The sequence below is a fragment of the Melopsittacus undulatus genome, chromosome 10, assembly GCF_012275295.1.
Source record: "Melopsittacus undulatus isolate bMelUnd1 chromosome 10, bMelUnd1.mat.Z, whole genome shotgun sequence".
NCBI classification, from domain to species: Eukaryota; Metazoa; Chordata; class Aves; order Psittaciformes; family Psittaculidae; genus Melopsittacus; species Melopsittacus undulatus.
Window position 1 is genome coordinate 6,184,827 of NC_047536.1, and position 11,934 is coordinate 6,196,760.

The 11,934-nt window shown below is 48.2% G+C and overlaps 1 protein-coding gene across 1 annotated transcript in view; it reads right to left on the reverse strand.

Annotated features, from left to right (window-relative positions):
- The window catches only part of NRG2 (neuregulin 2), a 156,472-nt gene extending 152,923 nt beyond the window's left edge, over positions 1 to 3,549 (reverse strand). The window contains exon 1 of the mRNA XM_034066958.1: positions 3,521 to 3,549. Coding sequence (XP_033922849.1) covers positions 3,521 to 3,549 — 29 coding nt within the window. The remainder of the gene's footprint in view (positions 1 to 3,520) is intronic.
- Between the last annotated feature and the right edge of the window lie 8,385 nt (positions 3,550 to 11,934).

Sequence of the window (11,934 nt, forward strand, 5' to 3'; positions counted from 1 at the left end):
ATTGGGACACAGCCTGGAGCAGGGACAAGGCTCCTGCCCCAGTGGCTTTACAGCCTCAAGAGAATCCCTCAGCACACCCCAAAAGCACCAGCTCTTGGAGTGCATCAGGGAGAGCAGAGGAACACAGAAGGCAGGATCCATTTAACATAGTGCAGCCAGAATCATAAGGAAAAATGGGAAGGGAGCAGAGCTCTGTGCCCAGCACAGGTGCTGCCAGCCAGCTGCTCTTCCTCCTCTCCAAGGGGGATAACAGCTCTCTGAGCAGTTCTGCCATTGCAGGACCGTGTTGCTTCAGAAGCAGCACAGTGTGTTAATGGCAAGGGTTGGGGAGCATTTCTTGTGTGCTTCTTCTCTCACTGACTGATTCTCTGTGGCTGCTTTCAGATGTTTTTGAAAGCTTTCTCTCTTACCCTGTTTGGTGACAGTGCAAAACTGCAGAGGAACACAGGTGGAGGCAGAAGGGACCAGGAGTGTTTCCAGTGGCAGATGGAAGGACAGTCTTTCGGATTCAGGAAGCTGCTTGGAGGAGCAGGGAAACCACCAGACATCCCTCTGCTTTTGACACAAATCCTTGTGGAAATTCCCCTCTCCTTAACACAGCTCAGACAGCAACACAGGTTCTGCCTCAGAGGGAAGGAGATACTGGACAGCATGACTGGATCTGGAGCTCTCCTACTCTACCCTGCCCCTCACCAGAAGCATTCCCAGGCATTTGAGTTGCTAATCCTTGTCCTCTCCCTGCTTGCAGGCTGAAAACCCAGTGGGACCACAGTGGTTCAGTCACTGAGAGAAATTCATCACAAAACACCTGTGAAGCCTATGGGGCAATTCTGAAAAGTGAGGAGTTTCTTTGAGGCATTTTGGAGTCGAGGACACTTGGCCTCATAAAAAAGCACTGACCACATCTCTTTGTAGCAGTATTTTTCCTTCTGTTCAGCCTAGCTCTTGTGAAGATAACTAGTCTTCATCACCAGAGATGCTTGAATTTCTTTTACCATTCCCTGCTGCTTCTCCCATATAAATGGAAAATCATTATTTTCTGTAGGTCCTTGGGTATTTTGGCATATGAAATTAATAAGGCGAGGCCCTGGGTGCAGTTACCAGCCCAATCTGAACACTGGTTTGAGAGAATGAAGCCTAAAGAACATACACTTCAACCGCCTTGCAAAGACTTGATGCTGTTCAGAGTAACACGTTAACTGAGGTTGACAAGGAACCTCAGGAGGTGTGTGGTCCAAGCCCCTGCTCATAGCAGGGCCAGCTGGGGTAGGTCACTCTAGGTCATACCTAACACAGGCTTGAACCTCCCTGGTGAACTTCCAATTTTGACCACCTTCATGGTGAAAAATGTTTCTCTTTAAGGGAAATTCCTGTGCTTCAGCTTGTGCCTGTCATGTCTTGCCCACCTCCATCTAAGAGGCTTTGCCCCTCTACCACCTCTCTGAGGTGGCCACCAGCAGCTCCAAGACCTCCTTCTTTCCAAGCTGAACAAAGCCAGCTCAATGAGGCTTTTCCCAGATCTCCTAGCCCCCATCCCCTGACCTCTGCAGCTCTCATTCTAGTCTGTCAATGTCTTTCTAGCTGGAAAATCCCAACTCAACCCAACCTCCAGCTGGGATTTCCAAATGCCACATAGAAGAGAGGGATCCCTTCCCTCACATTGCCTGTCATGCCCTGCTTATACAGCAGGTTTTGTGGGCTCTAGGATAGGTTCTGTTTATTAGGGTGAAGACCAGTGAGGGGCCAAAGAACTTCTTCAATATCCTGCTTTCAGGTGGTTTATGCTCACCTGCAAGTCATGCTTGAGTTCACTATGGGTCCCAAAGAGACAGCTGGAGGGAGAAGGTCCTAATTCATCCTCCAGGACTGGAGGCTGTGTTTCCTGGGGGATGCTGGGAATGCACAGGGAGACAGCCCAAAGTGTGCAGGGACAAGGCTGGCCATTACCCTGTGAGGGCAGCAAAGCCAGGCAGGAGGTGCTGTGGTTTTGTTGATAGGAAAGTGCACAGGGAAGAGTGATGGCTTACATCTAGCATGCCCAATAGCTGATGATACTGAGTCACATCCTTCCCTAATATCTCCCTCCCAGGCTTAGCACTGCCTAGTGGCATAGGCAGTGATCAGGACAGAGTCTTCTTTTGTATCACCACAGAATCGTAGTTTGGGTTGGAAGAGACCTTCAAAGCTCATCCAGTCCAACCCTCCTGCAATGAGGGACATCTTCAACTAGATCAGGTTGCTCAGGACCATGTCCAGCCTGTCTCCAGGGATGACACATCCGCCACCTCTCCTTTCAAAGCTTTCTAGAAAGATCTCAGATGTGCAACAGTGTTGGGGCTCAAGCGTTGTGCCCTGTTGCACTGATTCTATCTGCATGGGCAGATGAACAAAAACCTTTGGGCTACACAACCATTTTGCCAAATAGAACTTCTTAAATCTCACTCTTTGCTTCTTGATATATTTCCTGCAGCTCTCATATCTGCTCATCAGAGTTGAGACCCTTATCCCCATTTCACTGTGACTCACCAGTTCTCACATTTTTGTGACCTCTTCTGCTATGCATTTGGTCTCAGTCTTCTCCAGCCCCATCACTATGGTTGTTATCTGACATCATCCTTGCTTAGGCTCAAGGCTGACATGTTCTCAAATTTTCACCCTGGGTAAGGATGGTCAAAACTGTGGCAAATTTAAACACTTTCCAGCTTCTATTCTGCAAAATCCACTGTGCCTTTCAGTAAAGAGGCTTTGTGTCTGTCATCAACCAGAAGCCAGACCTTTCTGCACCAAACCATCTCAATGCAGTTCTTGAATAGTTGTGTCTCTGGCCCATCCATACTACTTCCCTTCTGGGATTTTATTTCTTCATCTTCCACATTTTCTCTTTGTCAACCGGCAAAGTCAGCTCATTCTGCATTCAGGCACCAGCTGGGATCCTTCATGAGGAGCCATTATTCCAGAAAACAACTGTTTCATCCCCTGGCTGCTTTAATTTCTCCAAAGCCTGTTTCTCCCCTACCTCCCTGCTGTGAAAACCCGTCATATTTGGACCATGAAAGGAAGATGGAGCATCTGAGCTCAGCCCAGATTCCACCCTGCCTGGAGGACCTCAAGAGGTTTATACCCCTCAGACGACTGCTGCAGGGGCTGGTTTTTCATTCACCTCCTTTAGTTTTGCTCCTCCAATTTCACAGGGTTGCTTGCAAGACAAATCACTTCTCAGGTCTCTTTCTCTCTGCCAAATGAGTTCCTGGCACAGAGCTCTGCCTGGTGACAGACGTCACAAAGGGTAGTGTCCCAAGAGATGCCATAAAGGATCCCAGCATCCCTCCCACCTCAGAAAACCCTAAAGCTCTTCTAAAACGGCATCTGCAGACTGACTAAGCAGGACCATGATCAAAATAAACCATATCTGGCAGTCCTTCCAGGTAGATAAGGACTAGGATGGAGAGAGACCTCTGAAACCTATTCCACTGGCCTGTCATAGGCTCCAACAAGCAGAAAAGGAAAGCAAGACCCGTACCAGGAGTCCCCCACCAGCAGTGATGCCATGGTCTCAGTGGTTTCCTCAGTTTACCCCTTCCCTGCTCTGCTCTCATATCTCTTGCCTATAAATGTCACCTCCTGGACCAGTGCCAGCTGGGAAAGGCAGAACCAAGGGATGTAGCTGTAGTCACCAGTGCTGCCTCTCCCGGAAAGAGACCATAATGGCATAGAGGCCTGCTGAGGCTACCCCTCCTGCCCTGAGCTCTGACAATATTGTCCTACTGGCTTGCTGTGAGATACTCAAGAGTCCAAAGAAAAGCTGGGCACCTTTGCTGTTGGAAGACAACCCAGTGCTTCACTAGAGGGATGAAACCTATCCCAAGAAACCTGCTCTCTCTTGGCATATGGCAATCCAGGGGAAGGAAAGTCAAGAGCACATGGTTTCCCAGGGCAGAGAAGCTATTAGGGTTCCCTGAAGCCTCTTTGTGTCATATTAACCTAAGTGCAAGGAATTAAAAACCCACTTATCTGTTGAGGAATTATGTGTTTCTTATTTGCTGCCCTCCACGAGAAACTCATTCACTCCTTGTCCACCCACACCAGTAGGAATGATGAATGAAAACAAAATATAAACAATTCAGCCTTGTCTTTTTCCTCCCAACTTTCTAATCAGATGTTTCAGTCCATACCTTAGCACCCTCACTTAGCCTCTTGATCATCCTGATGGCATGCCTATGCAGCCTGAGCTCACTGTGCCTCTCACACACTATGTTTCTTAGATATGTACATCTGCATGTAATACATTTATCAGCAGCTCCAGTTCTGGGGGGGTTTCATACCACTCAGGATGGAGGAGACAGAGGGGAGCCTGCCTCTGAAGAGCAATTGCCATGCCATCACTGCCCACTCTCCAGGCCAGAGGACTCCTCTTGTGAGACAGACAGATACAGACACCAGTAGAAAGCTTATGGACAGGAGACACCACTTCTTGTCTGTTCTCCCTGCAAAGAATCCCAGACTGGTTTGGGTTGGAAGGGAACTTAAAGCTCACCCGGTTCCAACCCCTGCCACAGACAGGGACACCTTCCACTGGAGCAGCTGCTCCAAGCCCCTGTGTCCAACCTGGCCTTGAACACTGCCAGGGATGCACGAGGGTGCATCTTCAGCTCCTGGGCACTACAGTCCCTAGTCTCCAGGCCACCACCACAGACTCTCCCCTAGAACTGGATTTTTCTGCCAGCTTCTGATATTTCTCCCTCTTTTCCCTTCTGTCTGCATAACCTCCTTACACCCACCCCGTGTATTAAATAACTACCACATTTACACCAGTGTACACCACCAGTTGGTGAATTCAGGACCAGTTCCTTATGGAAAAGTTTTTGCATTAGGAAAAAGACTTGATGAAAGTGGCTTTTTTATTAGCAATTTGGGCAGGAAGCCAGAAGGACTGAAGGGGTGTTGGAGCCTCATTCCTCAGCTTGCCGTCTTGCCCTTTGGAAGGAGAGCTGGGTTTGGGAGAGAGGTGGGCTGTGCATGGAAGGGGCAGGAAAATCTGGAGATGAGATCTGATTGTTCCTGGCATACCATCCTCTCATCCTGCACTTCCCAGGGCACGCTGGAGTCATTGGAGTCTGCTGGAGTCCTTGGACTATCCAGCCAGGACATCAGGCTTTTAGATAGTAATGTCCTGAATGCACCCTCCTTGCTGTGATACCCAGGTAGCTGGATCCTACCCACAGGGCACACCATGACACTGCCACTGTCCTCACACAGGAAAAGGGATGCAAATTAAAAAACAAAGACCAAATTGCTTTTCCTTCTCCTCCCTCTTTCTTTCTTTGCTTCATATCACAGTGTAATCCTGCACTCTGCAGTTTAACTGTGTCCTTATGTCTCCTTTTCTCAATGAGTTAATGAATATTGTTTCGGCTCCAAGGTGGAGCATGGAAGCCTCACTCTGTGCTGAGCTTGAAAGCAAACTACGGCCCAAGAGGTGCATGAGCTGCTGCTGTGCTGGGGAGTGATGGGCTGAATCAGGCTCCTAAGCCCCTCCAAGCATCTGAGCCTCAAGTTTCACTTTTCAGCTCCCTCTCCTCCCTGCAAAGTCTGTTCAACAGCAGTGGGAGGTTACAAATAGAGCAGCTCATCTGCTGTGATCCGTGGGCACACACGTGCATGTGCCAGAGCCTCCCTCCACAGGCACTTGACGACATTCCCCAACACATTCATGGAGCGACGGCCACGGGCTCTTTCCCGGTCTGTAGCTCCCTCCTCAGCCCTTTGCTGTGCACGTCCTGGCTGGAGCCGAGGATGAGGACATAGGCAGCAGCACCACACACAGATTAACCCTGCAAGTCAGGGACAACAATTTGTGTTTCCTCATCCAAAATTCATCGCCTGGGAAAGCTGCCCAGCCAGCTTTGCCAAGAGAGGTGCTTCCTTGGGAGTCTCTGCTTGCTGCAGGAGTGATGCTGTACAAGCATCAGTACCGCTTACCTGGCCAGGTGATGCTGTCATTGCCTACTCTATCCTGTCATGAAATGCTGGGAATAAAGGAACACACATACATGCTCGCTGGGCTGGGGACACAGGGACTAAGAGAGGGGGATAATGGAGGTGATCTAATTTATTCTGGCTGAGAGGATGCTAAGGGTGAATTAATGGTGGCCAAAAACTCCCTGGAGGGCAGGTACAGAGGCAACAGAGCCAAAGTCTCCTTGGTGGAGCATGTCACAAGGGGCATATCCCTAAGCTACACAGGAAAGAAAAAGTTGTATTAAAAGTCATAGTTTTAAAAGGAAAAAGAAAGCCTTTGGGACTAGCATCCTGTTTCACAGCATACTTTGCATGGCCTCTGCAGAGAGGGTTGTGGTGCTGTGGATCCCAGTGCTCCTGTAGATTTGTGCAACATCCCTCCTGGTTGAACCTGGGGGAAGAACTGCTAAAGTGCTGGTTTGGAAGACAAAAAAAAAAAACCACAACAAAAACAAACAACCAAACAACCAAACAAAAAATCCAAAGCATTATTTTCCTGAAAACTGCAAAAATAAATCTCAGTTCAAAACTGTTTGCCCCAGCCCCATAAGCAACCTTGCTCCCTGTGAACAGGGCTGCATGTAGTAAAGGACTTGAGGAGGTACTTGCTGTACCCTCATAAATCCCAGCTGCCCTAAGGGAATGTTTTGTCTGGTACTTTGAGAAGACATTGGATGAGGGATGGATGGGCTGCTGATCGGGACAGCAGCACGACCTGGACAATGGCACCAACATTGGCCCCAGATGATGGCCTTTATTGACAGCTTGCTTCTGCATTTTCTGTGTATACAAGCACACTGCTGAAAAGTGAGGAGGGATGGAAGTGGGGAGGCAGCCCTGTCTCAGCTTTGGACCTCCCAGGGTTGTAACCTCTACTTCTCTACCTGCTCAAGAGCAGCATCACATTGGACACATGCTGGCTAGGAGCTGGGAGAGGCAGTTTCTCAGTGGGACAATGGGGAACAGTGTGTGGAGACAGCAGTCTTCATGAGGAAGACTGACTCCTGAACTGGAAACACCCCACTGCTTGGGATAAGGTAATAAGGGCTGGAAAGTGTTAGCAATGAAACCACAAACTCACTGCAGAGATGGTGCCTGGAACATTCGTTACAGTCACAGAGCGCCAAAAGGACAAATCTATTTTTCAGTGTTCCTGGTGGATGAGGTAGCCCCATGGGGAGTTTGGCTGCTGTAAGCCACAGGGCACAAAGGTCCTTTCCACACACCTCCCTGGCCATGATGAATCATGGCAGCTCTGACCGGGAGCTGTGGCAGAGCTACACCAGTCCTCCAGCACCGGTTGTCTCAAAGCATCCAACAGGTTCAGCAATAAAGAGCCTGAAGAGATGGCTTTACCAGCAGCAGACCATGGGCCAGGAGGCAGAAGTCTTCACAGGGCAGCCACCTGTCTAATTCCACTCACACAGGCAGAAAGCTGAAAAACAAGCTCATCCACGAGCTGTTCTTACAAAATAAAATGTGCCACCTTGGTGTCCCTTCCTGCTCTGGACACAGAAGAGCAAGGACGTGGGGTCATGAACTGATACAGGAAGCTTCTGTCACATGTGACAAGTTAATGCTCCCACTGAGACAACACTGCAGACAGAAAAATTGGGGGAAAGAAACCCTAAGTGATCAGTAGTTTTGGGCTGGCACCTGGGTACCATTCTGAGATTAAAGTGGTAAGAAATGATGGGTGAGATGATGGGTTTGCATGTCTCTCAGCAGGGTGTCTGTATGCTGCAGAAGGCTATTTGGACCCCAGGACACACAAAATCATTTCAAAGGATTGTATAATATCTAGTCCATGATTTGGGAATTGCCAACATCCTTCCATGCTTCTTAAGGAAATGTGGTTTAAAGCAGTGGGAAAGAATCACCAGTCTGCAAGAAGCTGGGTGGATGAGGATGGATTCACAGCCCACAGACCCCAGCATCTCCATAAGCCCAGAAAGAAGAGTAAGACTCTCAGTTGGTTTGCTGCACAGCTATACAAGTCAAGGACCTTGAGTCATGGCTGTAGGAACAGCATCCCAAGACCATTGGAGCACAGCTCTGGAGAAACCAGAAAGGCAGCATGAGGACAGTGTGAATCGTACAGCAAAAATACAGGAGTGTCCTCATCCTAATAAAAGGCCAAGTAGTGCACCAGGAGCCAGAGCCAGCTCTCCCCCAAAGCCAGCTATGCCCATTCTCCTGGACCTTCCCAGCCAAAGCCTTGGGCATGGGAAGAGCAAAGGGCAGCAACAGGCATTGCACTGCTTCAACTAGAGAAAAGCAAGCCAGCTGGATCTGGGAGGTAAGCTGCTATAAAGCAGGGTGAGTGTAGCCCAGTCCATCTGGGGATAGGTCTCTGGTGTTAGACCAGGGCACTGTAACTTTTAGGGGTTGCATAACCTTTGCTAACTACTGTACATGATGCTGGGCTCTACTCCTTACTCTTCCTTAGAAGGCAAGGAGCAGAGAGCCCTGGCTTTGTAAATCTTTGTCACTGAACACCAGCAAGATTAGAATTTGGTGGCCATTTGTTGCTAGCTTTCAACAAAACAGCAGCCAGCACCACTGGATTATGTGGGGAGCTGGAGAACCAAGAACTGGCCAGGATCCTCACTCCCTGAAGGTGATGACACCACAGAGTTTTCCATGGCCAAAAAGAGAAAGAACTGATGAAGGGGAAGCCAGCTTGCTGAGAAAAGGGTAGCAGGGAGACTTGCAGGCCAGTCAAGGGAAAAGAGAAAACACTCTGCATAATTGGAACAAGCCATCATGAAAACAGTTCCAAACTTAATTCACTTGGATGGGATTTCATGTGGTGCTTACAAGAATTAGCACTTTATCTTTGCAGACACAAGAAGCAAGAACTTGTTCTACCATTGTGCAGTCACTGATTCCCTTTTTTTCCTCTTGTTTTCTTCCTGAAGAGCAAGCAAAAGAAGCATCTGTACAGCATGGGAACTGCTGTTGTGGACAAGGGAATGGCTGATATGTCCTCAGGATATCAGTCTATAGCAGGTGGCCAGAAAGACACAAACCCTTGGATCTAGGCTGTACCCAAGGTCAGCCTAGATCCAGCTGTGCCCCACTGCTGAAGATATGGAAGCCAGGCTCCCTGCAGGCAGCCTCAGTGCTCAACTGGAGCATCAAAGGAACCGAAGTGACTTCTTTGGAGAGAGGCGGTTACAACTGGAGGGCTGTAGTTAACCGTGGCCAAGCTCTTCCATTGTTATTTCACAGTTGCTTGAAGTTCTGAAAGATATTCATAAAAATGACTTTAACTGTCCTGTGCCAAACTGGGCGAGGGTGAAAAAAAATGGAATTTGGCAGACATGTTGTTCATTCAGCATGTAGTTTGGATGACATCCAGTGACTAACACAGGAGTTTTAACTGATCTGGGAGACTAAAAACCATTCACAAATAATTTGATTTAGGGTCACTGTGATTTCTTTTTATAAATAATTTTCATTGAGAAGTATTTTTTTAATTAGGATCGACAGGCCTAATAGCAACTCTATTGTGTGCACAGCTCATCGTTCCCATCTTCGTAAATGACTTACAGATGTGATGTGCTAGTTTCTTGTTCACTGCACACTATGGGGCTTGTTCACGGGGCAGCCGATGCCCCACAGACAGTGCACAAGCCATGCTGGACTCCCTTCTCCAAAGGCATGCTCTGAAGAGGACTCAGATGGAAAGCAAAGGAAGATTTCACCATCCGATTACACACTCCAGTTTGGGGGCTGGTCTAAGCCTTTGTACAGCTTCAGACATCTCCACACTGCTGTAACTGCCTTCTAATTTCTCTGGCTCCAAGACATGGTAATGACAACTTTGCTTTGCCTTGTTGCCCTAACCTCCATCATCACTCAGGAAACACTCTGAACCAAAATATAATCCCTTTTCCATGGTGGGAGCACTGAACAAGAACGGGACCAAGGCAAAGATCTAACACATCCTGGCAAAAAGCTGTGTCCCATGGCAAGTCTAAACTCAGATCGCCCAACTAGCCTGAAGAGATCTGGAGAGACTGCAGGAGAATTCGGACAGCAGATGGGAGAAGAATGGCTCTGCAACTTGAATGCATCTTTCTTGGCAGCATCCTCCATGTGTGACAGCCTTCTCTTTGACTTGCACAATAACAATTGCATCCCGGCCACTTTCGTTACTAATTGTATCTGTTGTTTGAATGGCTCTTAGATTCCCTCCTGTGATTATAAATGTTCATACAAGTTCCTGGAGTCAGCAGTTGTTGTTTTGGAGCTGAATAACAGGCTTGAGCTCCAAACTCTGAGATGCTCACTGTGACGATCAGATATGTTCTTAAAAGCCTTCCAAACTGGATTCCTAAACAAAAGTCCATTGATCCTAAGCCTGAAATCCCAGCCATTACCCTGAAAACCTTCTCCCTTGTCTTTCAGAGGAACTGAGACTGGTGTGATAAAGGATGACTAGAGCAGTCAAAGAAAGGAGAATTTATCTTATGATAAACTTAGACTACCAGAACAAGGGCTGAAGGGGATATAATTGCTACTGAGAGACACATGGAAGGGGAGAAAGCATTAGAAAACCTTGTGAAAGCTTCAAGCTGAAAGCTGGAAAGACTTTGATAGATGTAGGCTAGGGATGAAAACATTCCTGATTTTCAGAGCAAAGAGGTCTGGGAGGGGTTTCAGAAGAACCCACAGAAGAAGCCTAGTATGAAGCCTGCTAAACATGTGGGATGTATTGATATGACTGCAAAAGCAAGGGAGGGCAGTGTGTGACCCAGGAGGTCCCTGCAAGATCCCTATCCAGCCTTTGGCTATACCTGTACAAGGTATGAAAAGATTCCATTGGCTCCTGAATTTGTCCATTGCCTTCATCCATCCTGTTTTGCCCCTCACCTCATTCAAGCAGTCATCCCAGGCTTCCCTTGTCCACATGAGCTAATTTTGGCACTGAGCAGACCAATATTGCAGTACAGTCATGCCCAGATTCCCAGGATATGCCTATTGAAAAAGATTTTACCTATTGGGAAGAAAAAAATGCATTTTTTGCCTTGTTCTGTTTACCTAAATAAGTAAATGCTTGTATTCAAGCCAAATTCAGACTCAAACCCATGGTATTGGGTAGCTGCTATACAGCATTATGCTGGACAAGTAGGGTCCCACCAGCACTATTCCACCAAAGGTGAAATGTTGGCAGGTCTGTTTCTGGAATCACCAGCATTCACCTGGTGTGCACCCCTTCTGAAATTAGCAACACTGGCCTGTGTTATTGCTGTGGAGGGGAGCGATAACCTCTGCTGCTGGCTGCCCATGACCAGCATCATCACCACCAGCAATCCTCACCCCACTGCAGTCAGAGCCAGACCAGTCAGTGCTTCCTAAGGGCCAGCTTTTTCCCAAATGCACTTTCTCAGCAGTTACGCGTTTCCCAGCTCTACTGTATAAATAAGGCAGTGGTCTGGGCTCCATAAGGATACTTGCTGGTGTCAGCAAGAGGCTGCAGTTAAGGTGCTTTAATGTCATTTGTCTTCAGCATGAAATCAAGAGTGAGGGACTGCAAGAGCACCAGCCCTCAGCCCTGGCTGCACCTTTCTCACACCGGGGACCCACCGGGAGAGGTCTTGTGCCCGAGTGAGATGAAAGACAAAAAAGCAGAGTGTGTCCCAGGTGTTTGGAGCATTTCTATCAGACAACATATAGCTGCTGACAGCTTGCAAGCTGCAACCCACTGGAGCGCCGAAACATGGCTTCCGGGTGGAAAAAAAGATGCTTTGCTTCCTTTATTACCCATGGAATCAATAATAACCAAGGCTTCAATCATAACGATGGGGCAGACTGGGGGTCCCTCCCATGATACCTAAGCAACACCTAAGGCACTGAGATGTGTAAGTCTTTCTCCCGGATGAATGTGCAGAGCCCTCCACGGGCCAC